Genomic DNA, 23,808 nt, shown 5'->3' on the forward strand with positions numbered 1-23,808 from the left:
GAGCGATGGCTTGATGGATTCGGGATGAGATTCTCCCTTTGGATATAAAAGCCTGCACACTTGCGAGAGGCCCTGGGTTCAAATTGCGGACAAGCCCTTGTTCAGAAATGGACGCGTTACGGATTTTGTTTATTTCCCCATGACCTACTGGAATTGGTTCACATGGGATATGATTTGAGAACCCGAGCAGGGACTGCAAGGATTCTATCAACACTACAGACTCACAGAGAATCCAGACATTTTCAAAAAGTGACAATGCTTCCGAACATTCACTAAATCCTTATTCACCCATTCAGAGCTCCCCATGCTTGTGGGTTCAGACAGCTGTTGTGTGTATATTGGGTTGTGGGTGTCTGCCTCACTCTCCGTCCCTCTTGGTCGCTGGAAAACTGTCTCAGACTCTTTCACTCTTTCAGTCTGTCTCTTCGTGCAGCGATCACTGTTCCCTCTTTTGCTCTTTGCTCCCTCTGTCCTCTCATTGTCTATGTTTAACCAAGATTCAGTGCATTTAATCCTGCAATGAGGCAGTTGTCCTGTGAGGTGAGATGCAGTGGGAGTGGGATGAGACTGTTTTCTCTCTACTTCATCCGAGGGGATACACCCTCCGGGCTCCAGACAATCCACAGTGATATATTATAGAACAACAATTAATTTCAATGCAATGACATAACAAGCGATTCTATTACACTGGGGATAAAGATGATCGATTATCTGCAGCCTTCCAGGGCATCACCTCCCTGGTTATTTCCCCTGCTGGGAGGAGATGGGGTGGTGGCAATCCTGTGCCGGTAATTAACTAAGAGGGTTACACCTTACAGATTTTCGACCGGGTTGGGTTGGGCAGGGGTGGAGGGGGAGGCGGTGTGTGTGGAATGTCCCCCCCACCCCGCCCAAGCTAGTCCGTCCAGTGGCCCACCTCAATTGCCTGATTAAAGTCATTGCAACGCATAAACTCTCAACTGAACTTTAACTATTAACTGAACATTAGCCCTTCAACTAAAAGCAGTTCAGAGGGAGGTGATGGCCGAGTGCTATTATCACTAGAATATTAATCCAGAAACTCAACACATGTTCCAGAGACCCCAGGTTCGAATCCAGCCTCAGCAAATGGTGGAATTTGTGTTCATCAAAAATAGAATCAGGAATCTGCTGATGACCATGAAACCATTGTCAGGGAAACGGGGGAAAAAAACTTGTTCACTCATGTCCTTTGGGGAAAGGGAATCTGCTGTCTTTGCTCAATCTGGCCTACACTGGACTCCAGAGCCACAGCAATGTATTTGACTTTCAACTATGCTCCATATGCAACTCGGAATGGACAATGAATGTTGGCCAATCAGTGTCTCGAGAATTTTTTTTAAAAAAAGAAGGAATGTGCACGATCCCATTAATCCGCTTGGAAGGCTATTCCTGAAACGGGGTAAAAAACAGTGTCGGTGGGTGCTCAAAGATGTGGCTTTGTCTCCCTGAACTGACAATCTTGTCAACTACATTGGAACAGTACAGTACAGGAACAGACCCTTCAGCCCACGATGTTGTGCCGAACATGACGCCAAATTAATCTATTCTCTGCCCTTGCTCCATATCCCTCTGGTCCTTGTTTATTCATATGCTGATCTAAAAGCCCTTTAAACACATCTTTAAACAAGCCCTTTATCACATCTGCCTCCACCACCACTCCTGGCAGTGCGTTCCAGACAACTACCACTCTCTGTGTGTAAAGAAAAATCACCCTTCATATCTCCTTTGAAATCTCCCGTTTAAGTGTGTTTGTGTCCCCTAAAATTACACACTTCAACTCTGGGAAAAAATATTTTGACTGTCAATCCTTTCTATGCCTCTCATCATTTTACAGACTCCTCGCAGGCCTCCCCTCAGCCTCCGTCACTCCAGAGGTAGCAACCCAAGTTTGTCCATCCTGTCCTTATAGCTCAGACCCTCCAATCCAGGCAGCACCCTGGTAAAAGTCTTCTGTACCCTCTCCAAAGCCTTCACATCCTTCCTGTAATGTGGCAGCCAGAATTGAGTGTAAACAGAAAGCTGATATTGATATTCAAGTAACCTCGTGTCCCCGTGATAATTCTAGTCAGAAAATATACATGTGCATTTTTTTTAGGATTATAGGAATAAAGAATATTTACACAGGTCTCCCTGACTGGCAGATGTGTTGTTACCCATAAACCCTGGGGGGTGATAGCTGTTGAAATAGTTGTTTGTTCAGTGACTATGAATAAGTGATACTGCCGCGGGATTTTCTGACCCTGTGGATTCGTTCTCCTATAAATAAGGAGGAATATATCCAGGGTTTCATCTGGGGATCACTCCCGGCAACAGGAGCATCGAATCATCAATCTTTACCTACAGGGTGAAAATGTCGCTTTCGTTTCTGGCCAAGCTCAGGATTCTGTGGGCACTCGAAGACATACAAAAAATTTACTACCCCGTGCTGGCAGCAGTCAGTGTTCCTGGTAGGTTACTGCAGGAGGCAGGGTTCAGAACAACGTGGAATCTTAACCCGTGCCTCCTGCTCTTCCACTTCTTCACGCTGCCGACTTAACAACGGTGAAAGTAATTGAAGATAAGGTCGTTTTGTGTAAAGCGATGTTGGTGGGGTGGCACGGCGGCAAACACTGCTGCCTCACAGGGACCCGGGTTCGATTCTCGCTTTGGGTCACTGTCTCCGTGGAGTTTGCACGTTCTCCCCGTGTCTGCAAGGGGGGTTATTTCGAGATACTGTTCAGAAATACATAATGCCCTTGGCCATTTCTTTCATATTTATTCATGGAATATGGTAGGACACTGAAGAGTGCAGTAGAACAGAGGGATGTGGGAGTACAGAAACTTAATTCCCTAAAAGTGGTGTCACAGGTAGATAGGGTTGTAAAGAGTGTTTTTGGAACATTGACCTTTATAAATCAAAATATTGAGTATAAGAATTCGAATGTTATGGTGAAGTTGTACAAAACATTGGTGAGGCCGAATTTAGAGCATTGTGTGCAGTTCTGGTCATCGAATGACAGGAAGGGTATTAATAAGGTTGCAAAAGTGCAGAGAAGGTTGACAAGAATGTTGCTGGGTCTTGAGAAAATGGGTTACAGAGAAAGGTGAATAGACTAGGACTTTATTCTGTGCAGCGTAAAAGAACAAGCGGGAATTTAATGGAGGTGTAAAAAAATGTTGGGTATAGATAGAGTGAATGCAAGCAGGCATTTTCCACTGAGGCTAGGGGAGAAAAAAAAAACGGAGGACATGGGTTAAGGGTGAAGGGGGAAAAGTTTAAAATGAATATTGAGGGCGGAGGCTTCTTCACACAGAAAGTGGTAGGGTGTGGAACGAGCTGCCAGGTGAAGTGGTAAATGCGGTCTCACTTTTATCATTTAAGAAAAACTTGGGCTGGTACATGGATGAGAGGGATGTGGAAGGATATAGTCTAGGTGCAGTTCAATTGGACTCGGCAGAAAAATGTTTTGGCACAAACCAAGAATAGCCAAAAGACCTGTTTCTGTGCTGTAATGTTCTATGGTTCTATATGGGCTTCTCTACCTTGCCAGCATTTATTGCCCATCCCTAGTTGCTCCTTGTGAATGTGGTGGTCAGCTGCCTTCTCGAATCACTGCAGTCTGTGTTCTGTGGGTTGACCCATAATACCGTTATGGAGGGAATCCCAGAATTTTGATGTGGCGACTGCAATGGAATGACTGATATATTTCCAATTCAGGATAGTGAGTGGCTTAGAATGGAATTTGCAGTTGGTGGTGTTCCCGTGTATCTGCTGCCGTTGTCCTTCTAGAGAAAAGCGGTCTTGGGTTTGGAAGGTGCAGTCTAAGGATCTTTGGTGAATTGCTGCAGTGCATCTTGGAGATAGTATACACTGCTGCTACTGTGCGTTGGTGGTGGAGGGAGTGGATGTTTGTTGATGTGGTGCCAATAAAGCGGGGCTGCTTTGTCCTGGATTGTGTCAAGCTTCTGGAGCTGCACCCATCCGGGCCAATGGGGACGATTCCATCACACTCCTGACCATCGTGAAATTATAAGCACCACAAACAGCTATTGTTATTTCACTATTGGTTTAGAGAACCCCCTCGATTAGAACTGTAGAATCCTTACAGTGCAGAAAGAGGCCATTTGGCCCAGTGAGTCTGGACAGACCCTCCAAAAGAGCATCTAACTCAGGCTCGTCCCTTCACCCCACCCTGTTCAACTGGTGAGGCAGCAGCTGTGGTAATGTGTGCAGTTCTGGTCACCACATTATAGGATGGATGTGACTGCACTGGGGGAGAGGGTTTGCACAGGAGATTCTCCAGGATGATTTGAGTTGATTTATTTTGTCACATGCTTTAGTATACAGTGAAAAGTATTGTTTCTTGTGCGCTAAACAAAACATACCATTCATAGAGAAGGAGAGGGTGCAGTATGTAGTGTTACAGTCAGAGATGTAGGGAAAGATCAACTTAATGCGAGGTAGGTACATTCAAAAGTCTGACAGCAGAAGGGAAGAAGCTGTTCTTGAGTCGGTTGGTACATAACCTCAGACGTTTCTATCTTTTTTTTTTCCGACAGAAGAAGTTGAAAGAGAGAAGGACCAGGAAGCATGGGGTCCTTGATTACGCTGACTGCTTTTCCAAAGCAGTGGAAATTGTAGGTGGAGTCAATGGATAGGAAACTGGTTTGAATCATGGACTGGGCTTTATCCATGACCCTTTGTAGTTTATTGTGCCGTGGGTGGAGCAGGAGCCATACTAAGCTGCGATACTACCAGATAGAATGCTTTCTGTGGTTCATCTGGATAAGTTGGTGAGAGTTGGAGCGGACATGTCAAATGTCCTTCGTCTTCTCAGAAAGAGGATGTGTTGGTGGGCTTTCTTAACTATAGTTTCGGCATCAGTGGGAGGGGGCGGGGGGTGGAAACCAGGACAAGTTGTTGGTGACCTGAAAACATGAAAATGAGAAGCCCTCAACAATTTCTATTTCGTCCCCAGTAATGGTGACAGGGGTATGTTCTCCACTACGCTTCCGGAAGTCGATTACTATCTCCGTTTTGTTATTGACATTCAGCGAGAGATGATTATCATGACACCACGTCACCAGTTTCTATATCTTTTTCCTGTATTCCATCTCATCATTGTTTGAGATCTGACCCAGGTGGATTGGTCATGCCAAATTGTCCCCTAGCCTCCAAAGATGGGCAGGTTTGGTGGATTGTCCATGCTAAATTGCCCCTTAGTGTCCCAAGATTTGCAGGTTAGGTGGATTAGCGGGCAGGCACATGACAGCAGCAGGGAAGAAGCTGTTTCCTGAGAAGCTGTAACGGGGATAGTGTCTGGGTAACATGCCTTAACGGAGAGAGTCGTTGCAGTCATGATGGGCCAAATGGTCAGATTCTGCACGGCAGGGATTCTGTGATCAAATCTGCATCATTGGTTCATGATTACTTTGACTACCAACCCCACGAATAGGGACGCCTGTGACAGAGAGTCATTTTGGATGCATGTCAAGATACAGATTAATGTTAGTTTGTCGTGAGGAATTTTAACGTGCGGAATTGCAGTCAAACTCGATATCGCATCACAAATGCACTAAGTTGATCTTATTAACTGTCAGCATGCAGGTGGTGGCAAGCTGGCTCAGTGGTTAGCATTGCTGACTCACAGTGCAGGAACCAAGGTTCAATTCCCAGTTTGGATCACTGTCTATGTAGAGGCTATCTGTATCTCCCCATGACTGAATTGATGTAATATTGTCACATGTATTAGCATACATTAAAAACCGATTGTTTCTTAAATGCTATGCAGACATAGAACAAGAAAGAAGAGGGCGCAGAATGTAGTGTTACAGTCACAGCTAGGATGTAGAGAAAGATCAACTTAATATGGGGAAGGCCCATTCAAAAGTCTGGCAGCAGCAGGGAAGAAGCTGTTCTTGAGTCAGTTGGTACGTGACCTGAGACTTTTGCATCTTTTTCTCACTGGAAGAAAGTGGAAGAGAGAATGTCCGGGATGTGTGCGATCCTTGCTTATGCTGGCTGCTTTTTCCGAGGCAGTGTCAAACGATGGGAGGCTGGTTTGTGTGATGGACTGGGCTTCGATCATGACCCCCTTTGTAGTTTCTTGCGGTCTTGGACAGAGCAGGGGCCATACCAAACTTTGATACAACCAGAAAGAATGTGTTCTATGCTGTAACTATAAAAGTTGTTTACAGTCATAGTGGAGTAGTTAAGACACATAATAGGAACCAGTAGGACAGCTAAAAACTCAGAACAAAATTACATAGGAATTAGGAGCAGAAGTAGGCAAATTCAGTGATAGCTGGGGTGTAGAGGAAGATCAACTTAGTGCAAGGTAGGTCCATGCAAAAGACTAAAGGTAACAAGGAAGAAGCTGTCCTTAAGGGAGGGGGTGGGGTGGGGTGGGTGTAGGGCGGGACAGTGATTAGCACTGCTGCCACACAGCGCCAGAGACACAGTTTCAATTCCAGCCTTGGGTCACTGTTTGTGTGGAGATTGTACATTGTCCCCGTGGATTCTCTCCAGGTGCTCTGGTTTCCTCTCACAGTCCAAAGATGTGCAGATTAGAGTGATGGGCCGTGCTGAATTGGCTATTTGTCGGGGGGTCTAGCAGTGTAAATACATGGGATAGCAGGAATACGATCTGGGTGGAATTGTGGTCGGTACACCCTCGATGGGCTGAATGGCCTCCTTCTGCACTGTAGGGATTCTATGAGTCAGTTGTCACGTGACCGCAGACATTTTCGTCTCTTTTGTACCTGTGTGGGTTTCACTGTAATGTCATTGCAGTGTTAACATAAGCCTACCTGTGACAATAATAAATAAACTTGAACACTAATTTGCTGGATATTTTCATTCTGTCTCTCCCACACACAGTTAATACACTGACGATAGTGATCTTGTGTCGGGGAAAGTGTGGCCTCTCCAAGTGTGTGATTCGCTATCTGGTTGCCATGGCAGCAGCTGATCTACTGATAATCATCATTGATCTAATCCTGAGGCATATTCCCATAGTGTATCGAGAGCAATTTACTTTCCTGTTGTACATTCGAGTGTGTAACATCCACGCGGTTGTCCTTTACGCTGTCACTGACTGTTCTGTCTGGTTCACTGTCACTTTCACCTTTGATCGATTTGTGGCCATTAGTTGCCAGAAGTTAAGAGCAAAATACTGCACTGAAGAAACAGCAACTGTGGTTCTCGTCACAGTGACGGTGTTGAGCTGTTTGAAGAACATTTTCTGGTATTTTCTGTATGCAAGTAAGTACTGGCTTTCAAACACACCCTGGTTTTGCAACGTGTTGCCTCATGCATCTCACTCACTGGCCTGGGCTCTTGTTGAATTTATGCATTACATTTTAACACCGTTCGTTCCATTTGTATTGATTTTGTTGTTCAATGTATTGACATTCAGAAGCGTCTTATTGGCCAGCAGGGCCCGCATGAGACTCCGCGTTCGGGGCAGTGGCGAGAGTTCCAACGACCCAGAAATGGGAAGGCGACGGAAATCCATGGTCTTACTCTTTCTAATCTCGGGGAATTTCATGCTGCTGTGGGCACTGTTTATGTCCTGTTCGATAGTGAGACGATTAGATTACTTGGGATATTCAGTTCACGTGCCCACATTTGTTCCTGAAATTGGTTTCATGCTCCAGCTCCTGAGCTGCTGTACAAATACTTTTATTTATGCTGTTACTCAGAGTCAATTCCGAAAGGAGTTAGTGAACGGTATTAAATATCCCCTGATGATGATTGTCAAACGTGTTCAAATACGAGACATCACACATTCATTTCCTGGACTATGTTCGAAAGTTCAGTGATCAAATAAAATGGACATGGAAGCAAAGTAGCTGATTCACCACTGACATTAGAGCAAACAGTTAATTTGATTTTTTTTTCATGAAAAAAACGAAATGATAATGAATGTTCTTCAAGAAAGAGCCAATCAATTGGGGGCCAAAATAGATATCTTCTATTAAATGGTGTGAGCAAACTCCATGGAGAAAGTGGTTTTTAATTTAAGTTTATTTACTCATGTCACAAGTAGGCTTGCATTAACACTGCAATGAAGTTACAGTGAAAACATTCCAGCCATCACATTCCTGTGCCTGTTCGGGTACTCTAAGGGAGAATTAAGCATCACAAATGTGCCTAACCAGCATATCTTTCAGACTGTGGGAGGAAACTGGAGCCCCTGGACGAAGCCCACACAGATATGGGGAAAATGTGAAAACTCCGCACAGGCAGTGACCCACGCCAGGATTGAACCAGAGTTCATGACATTGAGAGGCAGCAGTGCTAACCACTGTGCCAGTGTTGCCCCCAGGATGTGAAATTTCAGAGTGGGAAAACAATGAAAAACCCCAGGTTACTGTCTGTGTGGTGTTTTCACACTCTATCTATGTCTGCGTGGGTTTCATCCAGGTGCTCTGGTTTCCTCCCACACTCCAAAGATGTGAGGGTTAGGTGGATTTTCCATGCTAAATTTTCCCTTTGTGTCCAAAGATGTGCGTGTTAGATGCAGTGGCCATATAACTTGTCCCTTAGTGCCTAAGTATGTGCAGATTAGGTGGATTGGTCATGCTAAATTTTCCCTGTGTGTCCAAAGATATGTAAGTTAGGTTGATTGGCCATGCCAAATTGTCCCTTAATAACCAAAGGTGTGCAGGTTAAGTGGTAACCCTAACACCTCTCCCTATCTCTGCAACCTCCTCCAACTCATACACCCCTCTCCCTATCTCTGTAACCATCTCCTGCCCCTACATCCTTCCATACTTCTGTAACCTCCTCCAGCCCCTGCAGCCCCACCCTATCTCTGTAATCTCCTCCAGCTCTGACACCCCCTCTCTGTCTCTGTAACCTCCCCCAGCCCCTTAACCCTGCTGAATCACTTTCCAGCCCCTACAGCCCTATTTCCGATAGTCAAAGCTTTGACAAAGAGTCGTCTGGACTTGAAACGTCAGCTCTTTTGTCTCCTTAGAGTTGCTGCCAGAACAGCTGAGGTTTTCCAACACTTCATCTTTTGGTTTCAGATTCCAGCATCCACAGTGACTTGGTTTCATCCAGGTTATGTTGCAGCTGTATAAGGTGCTGGCGAGGCCACACCTGGAGTACTATATACAGTTGTGGTCTCCTTACATGAGAAAGGATATACTGGCACTGGAGGGGGTGCAGAGGAGATTCGCTGGGTTGATTCTGGAGATGAGAGGGTCGACTTATGAGGAGAGACTGAGTAGGCTGGGGCTATACTCATTGGAATTCAGAAGAATGAGGGGGACATCTTATAGAAACATATAAGATTATGAAGGGAATAGATAAGATAGTAGCTGGGAGATTGTTTCCACTGGCATGAGAAACTAGAACTAGGGGGCATGGCCTCAAAATAAGGGGGAGCAGATTTCGGACTGAGTTGAGGAGGAACTTCTTCACACAAAGGGTTGTGAATCTGTGGAATTCCCTGCCCAGTGAGGCAGTTAAGACTACCTCATGGAACGTGTTTAAGGTAAGGATAGATAGATTTTTGAACAGTAAAGGTTAAGGGTTATGGTGAGCGGGCGGGTAAGTGGAGCTGAGTCCACGAAAAGATCAGCCTTGATCTTATTGAATGGCGGGACAGTCTCGAGACACCAGATGGTCTACTCCGGCTCCTAGTTCTTTCATCTCCTTCTGCAACGAGGGGTTCAAAACGGTGTTTGATAATCGTTGCTGCGGGGGAAATTTGGGGCTGCGAGAAAGGTAGTGGGTGAAATTAAAATCGGCAAGTAAACTACCCGACCACTGTCTATTTTCCATCCGCCATGATCCTGCGATTCGAACAGGCATGTGGGTATCACTCTGACCGATTGGGATTCGAAATATGGCTTTTTTTTATTCATTCACGGGATGTGGGTGTCGCTGACGAGAACAGCATTCATTGCCCAGCCCTAACTCGTCCCTTGAGGAGGTGGCGAGTGAGCTGCCGTCTCGAACCCGCCACAGTCTCCTTGTAGTGTAGGTACATCCACGGTGCTGTTAGCGAGGGAGCTCTGGGGTTTTGAACCCAGCCACAGTGAAGGAACGGCTGAGATATTTGCAAGTCAGGGATGGTGAGTGAATCGGAGACGGGGGGAACCTCCAAGTGGTGAGTGTTCCCCAGGTATCTGCTGCTCCCACTCCCATTGGTTGTCCTTCTGTATGGCAGAGATGGCGGGTTTGGAAGGTAATTCCGCTCCTGGCGGAATTTCCGGGTGGGAATTTCTCTCACTTTCGGCATTCACGGGTCAACAGTCGCTTTTTAAACGGTGGGGGGGCGGGGGGGGGCGGAGGCGGAGAGAGACTGATGATGACGTCACGGCAATATGGCGGCTCGCCACGCCTCTCTACAGGACCCGGATGTTCCGCCAACGAGCAACGGTTGGGCTGGAGTGGGCAAGAGGTGACACTGGGCGGAGCAGCGCCCGGGCATGTTACAGCGCCCCTGGTGTTCAGGAAGGGAAATAGCAGCATCACAGTCTGCCCAAAGGCTTCCCCAGTTCAGCTGCTCAGAGACACTGGGAACCTCTTCAACTGGAAACTTCAGCTTCTTACATTCACCACCCCCCCCACACCCAACCCCCCTCTCGTGTTCATTCGTTGTCGAATAGACAATCTCTGCAGTGAAATCAGAAACAACGTGTTCACATTAAAGGGGATGGGAATCTGGACCATTCTGCTCAAAAGGCCCCCCTCGCTTTGAATATTGAATTGAAATGTTCAACATGAGAATTTATAGATGCAAGTCATGTTGTATGTGGAACGCTCATGATTATACAATGAGATCAGCACAGACATCACACAGGATTGTCTGACTGGAGGAGATGTCAGAGATGCACGTTCATAGGAGAAAAGTTGAGTGATTGAGATTGATGATTGAGTGGAAAGTATCGGATCGTTGGGCTACTGGTGGTCAGTTCCCTTCCCTCCCGCTGAATTCCTCCCTGTGATCAGAGACATGGATTAATTTTACCTGCCCGTTCATAGGAGAAAGGGAATAACCAACACACTACAGCAGTGCTGCGGGATCAACGGAACTAAAGAGACTTGTATAGAATTGTAAACAGTGCGGTCATGCTGCAGTTCTGGAATAGGTTTTCAGAAATAGAAATTTGGTCATTGACGCACTAGTTTAGAATATATTTACCAGCTGTTGACTTCAAACATATTACGCATAATATTATATATATAAATATACTTCCATTAAACTATTACAGTTAAAAAAAAGAAAAATGAACTTGTGGCTGAGCATTTGATCCAATTCCATGTTCCTGCTTCCATTCATTCCTGGAATGATCATAAATCTGTCTAACCCAAACTGAAATGTGTTCAATGATGGAGCATCAGAACCCTCTGGAGTAGAGAATTCCCAAGATTCACCAGTCTTTGAGTGAAGCAATTTCTCCTCATCTCAGTCCTAAGTCATCAGCTCCTTATCCTGAGATTGTGTCCCCGTGTAGAAATAAAACAAAAGGCAGGTGGCTCATGGATAAATTAATATTTTATAAAACAAGTATCAGCTTTCCTGGTGGTCTAGTGGTTAGGATTCGGCGCTTTCACCGCCGCGGCCCGGGTTGGATTCCCGGTTAGGGAATGTAGATTTATTGCTGTACAACAATCCTGCGTTACTTCCCGGTCTGCACCAGTTCTGTCGGAATCAGTATCAGGGAGATTTCCTCTTTAGTATCTGATTTGGAAATGTCACATTTAAAGAACAAAGAAAAAAAGTGCGACAGGTTACAAAGCGCTGATGTTACAAAATGCGGATGATTATTGGAAGAAAGATGAAAATGATACATTATTGAATGGGCAGAAATCATTGCTCCCTTAGATATTTGCGAGACGAGAGCTTTTAAATGTTGATGTTCGGGATAAGTTTTACAATCAGATTGAAAGTAACGGTTATCTTCCTGAATTCAGTGACATGGGCTCTCAGTCGAACCATCGGAAGCTGCAGAAACACAGCGTAGTTGAACATTGCAGACAGGCAGGTTTGCTCTATCATATTTCCGGCTGTTTCTGTAGTGTAGTGGCTATCACATTCGCCTTACACGCGAAAAGTCCCTGGTTCGAAACCGGGCAGAAACATTCATTAAGCTTTCTCATGTTGGGGAAGGGAAAATTGTTTGATTCCAGTTTACTGCTCAACATTATCCGAACCGCGGTGTTAAAAGGCATGTTATCATTGTCTGATATTACCTTCAAATACTTCCTGTCAAATAAGGTGCACTGATGGGAAAGTTTGATTTTGACACCGAGCATTTATTCGCATCTGGTTCAGCCTACAACAACATTTATTGGGTTTATAGTTGCGGACTAATATGGGTAATCACCATCTGAAATATCTGAGCGTATTGTGTACTCAAAAAGACAGTTACAAGTGATACTGGAAGTGCTTGCAGTCTCGATGTTGTGCTAGTTGTTATAATTCACAATCAGTTACTGGTTTGAAAAGAATCATATTGAACTCGGAAACTTAACTCTCTGTCTTGCTCCACATTTATTGCAAGCCCTGCTGAGAACTTCCAGTCCTTTCTGTTTTTATTCTAACAGGAATCATAGGAGGAGGAGCAGACCACTCGGTCCATCGAGATTTCCACCATTCAATGTCATCATGGCTGATCTTGGGATACAACTTAGTTTTTCCACCAGCTCCCCAGATCTCTGAATTCTCTAAGAGATCAGAAACCTGTTTATCCCAACCTCAAATGTGCTCGATGATGGGGCATCGATAACTGTCAGGTACATAAAATACCAAAGATTCTTGCCCTTTGAGTGAAGTAATTTCTCTTTATCTTAGCCCTAAATGACCAGCCGCTGATCTGTGCAGCAGGGGGTTAGATTCCCGACCAGCAGAGAAAACGAAAATCTCTCAGCCTCCATCCTATCAAACCGAATCAGAACTGTGTAAGTTTAAATAGATCACCGCTTATTCTTCTAAACTCCAGAGAATTTCATCACAGGGCAACTCACTGACCCCAGGGAACAATCTGGTGAACCTTCTCTTTACCGTTTCTAATGCAAAGCGTAAACATTTTTAAATGTGACTGTCACATCTGCGCAGAATATTCAACCTGGTTTCCACAAAATCCTGTGTAGCAGCAGAAACACCTCGTTATTTTAAACTCCAGTCTGCCGGCAATAAGAACAAAATGTAATTTCCCTTCCAAATATCTGCTGCACCTACATGCTAACTTTATACATTCCTTATACAAACGCATCTACTCTATTCTTAATATCAACATTTATATTTCTCAGCTCGTCAAATATGTTCTGCTCTTTCAATTTCTTTTTCGCGAAGAAGAAAATCGTTTTGCTTTCCAAAATTGCACCTGACCTGCCCCCATAAGAACACTCTGTTTCACTTCTTATTACTACCTGTCTTTTTGCTACAGTTTATACCAGCTAAATTTTGCCTGTAGGCTCCAGCGAGAATTGAATTCACGACCCCTGGTTTACAAGACCAGTGCGCTAACCGCTGAGCTATGGAACCACATGCTCTAAACAACGTCTGGTACGAGTAGCATTATCAGTGGATTCAGGAGCAGGCTGGGGTTTGAGGTGGGAGATTTTTCATGAATGGGGAAATGTCTGAGGTGGAGAACAGGAAGTTAAAAGAAGCAACTTGAAAGTGACATGATTTGACATGTGTGCTGTGTGTGTATCTGACATGTATGTTGTGCCTGTCATGTGATTCTGCTTCAGAGTTGATCGTTAGTGTTACATCTCTGACTCCTCCAGCTCCGATGCCAGTTCATCCAGCTGGAAGATTTAGATGTTGTTCCCTTCACAGACGCTGTGGGGCGTGTTTTCATTAAATGAAGAATTGAACAAAAAATGATTCACTCCGTGACTGGGAATCGAAACCGCGTCACGGCGCCGATACTGATCACTGGACCTTCAGCGTTGCTGATGTGAGAGATTTGTAATGAATTGACCATCTCTGTGCCCATGCCTTTATTTCCAATAATTTTCAACAAAAATAAGTCACGATGAGAAATGACGGGAAGCGAAACTAACAGAATTTGAACCTCAGTTAGAAAGTCCCAACCCATCCTCTGGGCAGGAATTGCAGTCTCAATGTTGGCAATTCTGTCACTTATACCGACAAACGGCCATTCAGCCTGTGTTCCTGTCTGTCTTCTCGATCGGAGTAACTCCGTTTGATAAAGTGTCACCTGGACTCGAAACGTCCGCCCTTTTCACTCCTTACAGGTGCTGTCAGACATTGGGAGATTTTGGAACATTTCCTCTTTTCCCATCCGCAGTAATTTGCTTTTATCACTGAGGACATTTGGTTGAGATTATTTGAAGAGAGATGAAAATGATGCATTAACGAATGGGCAGAAATCATTGCTCTCCTAGATATTTGGGAGATGAAAGCGTGTGGCTTACCCGCCAGCCGAAATAGCTCAGTTGGGAGAGCGTTAGACTGAAGATTTAAAGGTCCCTGGTTCAATCCCGGGTTTCGGCAGGATCACCTTGCTGGTTTTCTGTGCTAATTGGCAGTACATTTTGCCTCACACTGTCTTCAAACATCAGTTCACACAAGCTGCAACAAACCAAATACCAAATGGCTTTCTGCTGACTGGCTGTGTAAAAAGGCAGAGTTTAAGAGCACGGAAAGAGCCCACTCGGACACCCACATGGCAGGCGCCCACACACATCTTGGACGGGACAAGTTAGTTCTGATTCCCGCTCCACAGATAGTGCCAAACGTATTGACATCACTCAGTATTTCCTGTTTCTATTTCAGATTTCGAAAGTCCGCAGTAGGCTACTTTATGTTTATGTTTGGAGCTGACAAATGGCAAGTAACATTCCCGCCACACAGAATGCTGAGAGGCTTGGTGATGCTGTTGTCTGTGTGGTGTTGGAGGGGTGCGGGGGTGCTGCCGGGTGGAAGTGGTCTTGTGTTTGGAAGGTGCTGTCTAAGGTGCCTTTGGTGGATTCCTGCATCATGCAGACAAGTGGGGAACATTCTATCGCACTCCTGACTTGTGCCACGTCGATGGTGGACTGTTCCACCGATTCAGGGACTATTTCCTCGGGTGGATGTAGCTGTCACTCGGGTTCATTGTGGGAGATTTGGAGGGATGTCAGAGGTAGATTCTTTACTCAGAAAGTGGTTGGGGTGTGGAATGGACTCACTGCTGGGATTGTGGATTCGGAAACTTCAGGTACTTTCAAGCGGTTATTGGGTCGGCACATGGAGCGCACCAGAATGATAAGGAGTGGGATAGCTTGAACTTGATCTTGGTCTTGGTTTCAGACAAAGCATGGCAGGACATCGTGAGACGAATGACCTGTACTGTGCTGTACTGTTCTATGTTCTATGTTTTTTGGGAGTCAGAAGGTGAGTTAGTCCCGCAGGCTACCCAGCCTCTGCCCTGCTCTTTTAGCCGGATAACTGGTAACTGATAAGGGGAGTTGCAGAAAAAAACTCGTTAACCTAGATGGTGGTGGGAATCGGGGACTCACAGCCGAAAGTATGGCAGGGGAAAGAACCCTCACATTTAAGAAACATTTAGATGAACACTTGAAACGTCATAGCATGCAAAGAAGAGAACCAACTGTTGCAACATGGGATTTGATGAGATAGGAGTTATATGGCCGAAGGGCCTCTTTCAATGCTGGAAAACTCCATCACTACATTATCTCTTCCAGGAAGTTAACAACTGTGATAACTCAGCATTCATTCAGGTCAATAACGGGGGCTGTGAGCACTCTATTATGGGCCTTACATCTCCTAAGTCCTGCATCTAAAGCCCAATAGTGTCTGATTTCAGACAGACGGAGTACACATTGGTCTAAATTGATGAAACCCAAGCACGTGCTGATGTGTGTTTTAGCCAGTGAGCTTGGTGAAGGGGCTCAGCAGAACCTTCTTCAGGTCCTCTCGGAACTTGGTCTGAGCGACTGCGTAGATGAAGACGTTGTTGCAGGAACTGACTAGCTGGAGCATGTTTCCTGTTTCCTGAAAGATGTACCGTGGGTCTTTGAAATCCAGGCTGGTGCGGTAGCCCACACCTGTAATCCACACATAGAGGAAGTATATGACATAGGTGACCCAGAGGAGGAGGAAGCTGAGGGCGATGGCGAAGAGCAGGATGATGGACCTCTTGCGGTTGGCCATCTCTGGGTCCCCGTGACCTTCCCTGCCCCAGAGTCTCCTGCGAGCTCTGCTGGCCGCTAAGATGTGTTTTACGGTTAGAGCGTGAAGAAGCAGGATGAGGAGGAACGGGAGAAATGGGGTTAAGATGTTGTCCAGCCAGTCAAATGCCTGCCAGGCGGGCAGCGTGTAATAACTGGGCTTAAAAACACAGAACCAGGGCACCCCGTCCAGGGTGTACAAGGGCTGGTAAGTGAAATAGAAAGGGATATTCCTGACACAGCTCAGGACACAGACTATTCCTATAACCAGCAATGCTGTTTTCTCGGTGCAGTACCTGGTCTTCAGGCTCTGGCAGCAGATGGCCACAAACCGGTCGATGGTAAAAGCCACTGTCAACCAGACAGACGCATCCCGGGTAAAATAGACCAGCAGATTGGTGAGTGTACATGCGGGAGTGGTAGACAGGACGCTGTTCTGAAAGTAGATGCGGCCAATCCGGTTGAGGATGACAGCACTCATGATGACAAGGAAATCAGCCAATGCTATCGCGATCAGGTAGTAGGTGATGCACCCTGACAGTCCGCACCGTCCTCGGGATAAGATTACGATCGCCACCAAGTTGGCTGAAATAGAAAGAGGCAGAGAGAGGTGTTACTGAGAGGGATGTAAACACCAGCTGCTGCGCTCTCCAATCAGTTCCTGAAAACCACCCCATCCTTCACTTTGCCAACTCCAGACTCCAGTGATTGTAAAGTCCCGGCAATGATACGACATTCAAAACTGGATTAAAGTTATTTTAAATTAGGGGAAATCAGTCCAAATTTTAACTCTGCGCTCTGGTCACTGAGTTGATCCCCTCAGATAACTATCAAATTTTAGATTCTCCCAAAATTTACTGTCACTATTCTTCTTCGTACTAATCCCATCCATCCATCAGCCCTATCAGGCCCCATTCAGGCAGAGTCTCTGTTTTTATAATCTCGTCCTTCAAATTTTAAATCCCTCCACAATCTCGCTTTTCCAGATTTTGATAGCGTGCTACAACTATCTGAGATCACGCCATATTTCCGAGTGTTGTCTTCAATGCCCCTGATTTGATCTTTTCAGTGTGCCTTTACCTGCCGAGACCCTAACCGCTGGAACTCCTTCTTTCAAAGTCTAAACTTTCCCTTTGCTCTTCAGGACGATCCTCAGAAAATAAATTCGTTGAACAATTCTAAGTCATTTTATCGTCAGTATGAAGTTGATGTGTTAAAGTTCTGTGAAATATCCCCATTCTACTTATCCGGGTGCCTGAAGAAACAAACGCTACATCACCTTCTCAAATGAAAGCTGGAGATGGGCAAGACATGTTCGACTTGCCATATCTACATGGATGCAGCTAGTGATTAAAAATATATTTATCTGACATTTACCAGACTTACTAACACAAGGGAAAATGCGTATGCATAACCCCCTCACCTTTTATCAGAAGTTTCAATAATTAATTCTTAATTTGTTAAAACCTCAGTAACAATGTGGACAGCCCAGTGCCACCTCATTCAAATCAACGATTACTAACTGCTGGAGGTCGCAACACAGCTTCATGTAACCACTGAATGCATGTTCTATGTCAATGCATCTAATTGAATGATTAGATCGCAATAGCTCATTTTCTGAGACTGTGCATACCAGTGGATGAAATACGGGTCACTTTATAGGCTTTATCCTGAATAACACTGAAAACACTGGATCGGGTTTCACTACATTCGAATAAAACCGAATATTCAACAATACGATGTTAATGTTTATGCAACGCCATACATTTCAAGTCATGAGAATAATTTGGGATATTTCACCTACCAGGAACACCAATGGCAGCGAGAATGGGATAAGAAACGGCGAAGAAGAGGCCCTTCGCTGGTCCATGCATCCTCTCCCAGAAAGTGAAATGAAGCTGAAACCTGAGCTCTGCAGTGGTTTCATTGTGTCCCACATTTATTCTGAGTGAGCGTCTCCAGAGGAATAATTAAGTTAGAAATGACACCTTAGTTACAGGCCGGTGAACAAACAGATTCACTCACTGTTTGGTACCTCCACATTGCACCTCTGGCAAGGGGGATGACCCCATTGTATACCTAACCAAACTGCTGCTTGCTCATTCCATGGTTACCTTCACCCCCCACAACCATTGCCTTCGTGTCTACATCAAGAACAGCAGGTGAGGCGAGATACTGATCTGGGCTCTAATCTCAAATTCAAAGACCATCTCTTCTCATTTCTGCCAGGTGCCCAATTACATCTTGCTCACAGATATCAGATTAGTTAGGCGCGTATTTCCTTCTGAGAGTTTTGGAAACAGAAAGTAGAAGCATGAGTAGGACATTCAGTGTTTCCGAGTCTACTCCGCCCTTCATTTTGATCATGAGTGATCATCAAACTGCGTTCCTACTCCCTAATTATTTTTATTAGATGTACATCGGAAACACCTGAAGTCACTATGACCATTTTGCACATCCTATCCTCCTGCTCTCACATTCAGCGAGTACAGGATGGATTTCACAGAAATGACAAATGATAACTAAGGTAAATATGCTATATTTCCTTTAAGAAGTGATACAATGAACCCGTTTTCCGATCTACAAACAGCAAGCGAAACACTTTTTATCTACGAAATTCACCTTGGACTTTATTATTTTGGGGCGAAATAATTGCAATCCTGCATTTTATTTGTTTATTTTCTCACATAAACCTCGGTCATCTAAAGTTTTATTATCGAGACGATGTGTAAATCATATTTGGAGGAGTAAGCTTGATGAAAGTTACTCTTTAACTCTTCTTTGAAATAAAGGAACAGTTGGTGTCACACATCAATAACCATTCGACTGGAGACAGGCAATTTTTGAGCAAGTGTGTGTGTGTGTGTGTGTGTGTGTGTGTGTGTGTGTGTGTGTGTGTGTGTGTGTGTGTGTGTCTTGGGAGAAAGGCGTAGTATCATAGAGCAGAGTACTGTCGTTTCCACGGTGTGACTCCTCGCAATGTGGACTCTCGCCGTCCCACATCTTGTATAAATTGGCACAGATGAGTGAGTGAATGACAGGGTGTAGAAGGATGGATTCGTAAATTTGCTGACGACACCAAAGCCGGAGGAGTTGTAGACAGTGAGGATGGATGTTACAGTTTGCAGGGGAACATAGATAAGCTGCAGAGCTGGGCTGAGAGGTGGCACATGGAGTTTAATGCGGAAAAGTGTGAGGTGATTCACTTTGGTAAGAGTAATAGGAGTACACAATATAGGGCAAATGGAAGGACTCTTGGTAGTGTCGACGAGCAGAGGGATCTCGGTGTACATGTGCATAGATCCCTGAAAGTGGGCACCCAGGTTGATAAGGTTGTTAAGAAGGCGTACGGCGTGGTAGCTTATCTTGGGATTGAATTTCGGAGACGTGAGGTCATTTTGCAACTCTACAAAACTCTGGTGTGGCCGCACTTGGAGTATTGCGTACAGTTCTGGTTGTTCCAAAATGTGGAATCAATGTCGATGGAGATAAGGAATAGTAAAGGGAAAAATGTCACTGATGGGCATAGTCTATAGGCCCCCAAATAATAACTTCGAGGTGGGGCGGGCTATAAAGAAACAAACAACAGATGCATGTAAAAATGTAACAACAATAATCATAGGGGATTTTAACCTCCATATTGATTGGTCAACTCAAGTTGGATGCCGTGGACTTGAGGATGAGTTCTTAGAATGCTGTCAGGATAGTTTCCTCGAACAGTATGTTACAAAACTTACGAGGGAGCAAGCGATCTTGGATCTGGCCTTGTGAAATGAGGTAAAAAAGATGATCTCCTTGTTAGGGATCCTCTTGGAAGGAGTGATCACAATATGGTTGTATTTCTAATACAGATGGAGGGTGAGAAAGCAATGACCCAAACCAGTGTCCTCTGCTTGAACAAGGGGGATACAATATGATGGGGGCGGAGTTGGCTAATGTAGACAGGGAACACAGACTAATTGATTGGACAGTTGAGGAACAGTGGAGGATTTTTAAGGAAATTTTACTCAGTACTCAGCAAAAATATATTCCAGTGAAAAAAGAAGGAATGTAAGAAAAGGGATAACCAGCCATGGATAACTAAGGAAATAAAGGAGAGTATCAAATTAAAAACCAATGCATACAGAGTGGCCAAAATTACTGAGGAACTAGAAGATTGGGAAACCTTTAAAAAACAACAAAGGACTACTAAGAAAGCAAAAAAGAAAGGAAAGATAGATTATGAAAGTAAACTCGCACAAAATACGAAAACTGATAGTAAAATATTTACAAATATATAAAATGGAAAAGAGCGGCTAAAGTAAATGTTGGACTCTTAGAAAGTGAGAAGGTGGATTAATATTGGGAAACGAGGAAATGGCCGAGCCCTTAAACAAGTTTGTTTTGTCGGTCTTCACAGTGGAGGATACAAATAGCATACCAATAATCGATGGACATGGGGGTGAGGACGTTGAAATGATCAATATTACTAAAACGGCAGTGCTGGTTAGAGTAATGGGACTAATGGTAGACAAGTCCCCTGGTCCGGATGGAATGCATCCCAGGGTACTAAAAGAAATGGCAGAAGTAATGGCAAATGCATTCGTTGTATTTTATCAAAATTTGCTGGACTCTGTGGAAGTGCTGATTGGAAAAGTGCTAATGTAACGCCACTGTTTAAAACAAGAGGTAAACCAAAGGCAGGTAACTAAAGGCCAGTTAGCTTAACATCTGTGGTTGGGAATATGCTGGAATCTATCATTAATGAAGAAACAACAGGACACTTGGAAAAAAATGGTTCAATCAAGCAGACACAGCGTGGATTCATGAATTCTTTATTAAATGTAAAACACAGCGAGACTATGAAGTGAGTAAAAAAAGTAAACTATTCAGCTGGATAAACTTGTGTCATATTTGGAAAAGTCAGAGGTATGAAATCAGCATAAAGCTCTGAAGAATATTCTCTAAACAGACACATGGCAGGTACTGATAATTGGAAGTATTTGAAACGCCTTAAATTCTACCGCTTTCACATCGCATTTTGTAACTCCCTGTTGTCCATCTCAATTGCTCACACATCCACACAAGATCACCCATCTGTAAATTCAGCCTGTTCCTTGTTTAGCGGATTATGGTACGTTTGATGCAAACGTCGCGCAGCGCTTGGCTCCATAGCTCAGTCGTTAGAGCACTGGTCTCGTAAACCAGGGGTCGCGAGTTCGACTCTCGCTGGAGCCTGCTTAACTCTCCCTGGAAGGTTTAACTTATAATACCAAAAATTCACAGAGCAAGTGCAACGGGGTTCGAAGTTGATGAAGGCAGCTCTCATGAGAGTCGACATTTCCAATGTGACTTTGAAAAGTGACGAGTTATTTCCTTGATCATGAAAGTAGTAAAAAGAGGCATGTTTGAAAAAGCTGGCGGCTTTGTTTGTGCATAGGAGCGCAGGAAATTACTTTGTTAGCAATCAGTTAGAAAGGGAAATGGCATTTTGACCTTTCTTATCAAAGAAATGGAGATCAGCAATAAATAGGTATTACTACAGTTGAGAGGGTTTATTGAGACCCCATGTGGCAAATTCTTCGCAATGCTGGTCTCCATATTTAAGGAAAGATATTCTTGCATTGCAGACCGTGTGGTGAAGGGTCGCTAGTTTGCTCCGTAAGCTCGGGTTTACGCTGTGATGAGGACTTGAGTAAATTCGGTTGAAATTCTCTTGCGTTTAGAGGAATGAGAAGTGATCTCATAAAAACCTGTTCCATTCTGAATGGGGTCGAGAGGGTGGACGCTGAGAGATTGTTTCCACTGGGCGGGAATCTAAAACAGCATCAGCTAAAAGAGCGTTTCGGGCAGTAAGGAGCTTGTACATTCTCCCCGTTTCTACATAGGTTTCCTCCCGGTGCTCCGGTTTCCTCCCACAGCTCAAAGATGTGCTGGTTAGGTCGATTGGACTTGGCAAATTGCTCCTTAGTGTCCAAAGGTGTGTAGGTTAGGGGGATTAGCAGGATGGATGTGTGGGGCTGCGGGAATGGGACCTTGATGTGGTCTCAGTCGGATAGTCGTTGCAGAGTCAGACGGGCCGTATGGCCTCTTTCAGCAGGGCAGTGGTTCTATGAGATCAGTGGAATTTACTTCACGCAAAGTGCTGTGCATCTTTGAAACTCTTTCCCGAAGAGGGTTATCGCTGCTCCTTCATTGAACACGTTTCAGACTGTGATGGAAAAAAAAATACGGTCTGCCTGGGAATTAAGGGATATAGGGAGCTAGTGGGAAAATGGAGTTGAAGCCCAAGGTCGGATATGATGGCATTGAATGGTAGAGCAGGCTCGATAGGCCGAGTGATCCATTCCTGCTCCTATTTATTGTGTTCATGTGTATGAGAAAAACAGTAATTCATATTTTCAATAAAAACAGATTGCTCCAGAAGTTCTCAGCAGGTTGGGAAGTCTTGTTGAAGTTGTACAAGGCATTTAAAGGGCACATTCGTAAAACCGTGTGCAAATTCTGGTTATCCTATTATTGAAAGGATATTATTAAACTAGAAAAAGCGCAGAAAATATTTATTAGGATTTATTAGTACTTGACGGATTGAGTTATAAGGAGGGACTTTTATTTTCTCTGGAGCGTAGGAGGCTGAGGAGTGGCCTTATAGAGGTCTATAAAATAATGAGGGACATAAACAAGGTGGATAGTCAATATCCCTTCCCAAAGGTAGGGGAGTCTAAAGCTAGCGGGCTTAGGTTTAAGGTGAGAGGGGAGAAATCCAAAAGTGTCCAGGTCGGAATTTTTTTACTTCATACAGAAAATTCCAGGGGTAGTAGTGGATGCGGGTACAATTTTATCTTTAAAAAAACATTTAGATAGTTACATAGGTACGATGGGAATAGAAAAATATGGGCCAAATGCGGGCAATTGGGATTAGTTTAGGGGTTTAAAAAAGGATGGCATGGACAAATTGGGCCGAAGGGCCTGTTTCCATTCTGTTAACGTCTATGCCTCTATGAGCAGGTCTGGCAGCAAACATAAAGAGAAAAACACAGTTAAGTTTCAGAATCCAATATAATGTTATTCAAAACAGTAACATCTTCGAGTTATAACAATTTGCACAACATCTAGACAGGGAATTGAATTCAAACCAGACAACCAATGTCCTGAATTTAAACTGTTGCTGTATTGCTGTAGTAAAATTATTCAGGACAGTTAGCTGTTAACTGAAAGGCTGGAGGCTTGATCGCACCGTGAGCCACACAGTTTTCTTCTATTCCTGCTTCTACTTATATTCTCAACATAGACACACTGTGTGTCCTTCTGCAACAAAGAAACATTGTTCAAGCTTTGCTGTTCACACTGTTATTCAGTAAGTTGATATACAAATAGATCTCTGAATATTCATTTCAAATAATACAAGAGGCATTCGATTATGCTTTGGTATTTTTCCAAACTATTAGAAACACTGTGTTCACAGTAACTGATAGAAGTTGTTGCTGCGATTGCAGATATAGAACTGGAACCCACCATCACACCGAGTGAATCCACTGTCTGTTTAAGTGTTGATCAGTGAAAATGCCAATCATCCTCAGTGATATACAGATACCGAATCAATAAGCAATAGCCAATCAAAATGGGAGCCAGAATCAGTCAATCTTTCTCTCTACTTTCAA

At 44.3% G+C, this 23,808-nt stretch overlaps 1 protein-coding gene and 4 non-coding genes across 5 annotated transcripts; all 5 read left to right on the plus strand.

Moving 5' to 3' along the window:
• The first annotated feature begins 2,371 nt into the window (after nt 1-2,371).
• On the plus strand, nt 2,372-7,824 carry LOC145362399 (putative G-protein coupled receptor 139). The gene is made up of 2 exons (XM_080218445.1): nt 2,372-2,468; nt 6,881-7,824. The coding sequence occupies exons 1-2, from the start codon at nt 2,372-2,374 to the stop codon at nt 7,822-7,824; spliced, it is 1,041 nt and encodes a 346-aa protein (XP_080074571.1).
• A 3,713-nt stretch (nt 7,825-11,537) lies between these two features.
• On the plus strand, nt 11,538-11,609 carry trnae-uuc (transfer RNA glutamic acid (anticodon UUC)). The gene has a single exon. It is a non-coding gene; the product is annotated as a tRNA-Glu (tRNA).
• A 421-nt stretch (nt 11,610-12,030) lies between these two features.
• On the plus strand, nt 12,031-12,103 carry trnav-uac (transfer RNA valine (anticodon UAC)). Its single transcript has one exon. It is a non-coding gene; the product is annotated as a tRNA-Val (tRNA).
• Nucleotides 12,104-14,416: 2,313 nt separating this feature from the next.
• On the plus strand, nt 14,417-14,489 carry trnaf-gaa (transfer RNA phenylalanine (anticodon GAA)). The gene has a single exon. It is a non-coding gene; the product is annotated as a tRNA-Phe (tRNA).
• A 6,823-nt stretch (nt 14,490-21,312) lies between these two features.
• Nucleotides 21,313-21,385, plus strand: trnat-cgu (transfer RNA threonine (anticodon CGU)). The gene has a single exon. It is a non-coding gene; the product is annotated as a tRNA-Thr (tRNA).
• Nucleotides 21,386-23,808: the final 2,423 nt, after the last annotated feature.

Source organism: Carcharhinus amblyrhynchos, unplaced genomic scaffold, assembly GCF_965287045.1.
Source record: "Carcharhinus amblyrhynchos unplaced genomic scaffold, sCarAmb.v2.hapA scaffold_38, whole genome shotgun sequence".
NCBI lineage: Eukaryota > Metazoa > Chordata > Chondrichthyes > Carcharhiniformes > Carcharhinidae > Carcharhinus > Carcharhinus amblyrhynchos.

Bases quoted from the DNA above. Each gene is read 5' to 3' on its own strand.
- LOC145362399 (XM_080218445.1), top strand. From the start codon at position 2,372: ATGTCGCTTTCGTTTCTGGCCAAGCTCAGGATTCTGTGGGCACTCGAA. The intron at 2,469-6,880 runs GTAGGTTACTGC...TCCCACACACAG, and splicing joins GGCAGCAGTCAGTGTTCCTG to TTAATACACTGACGATAGTG.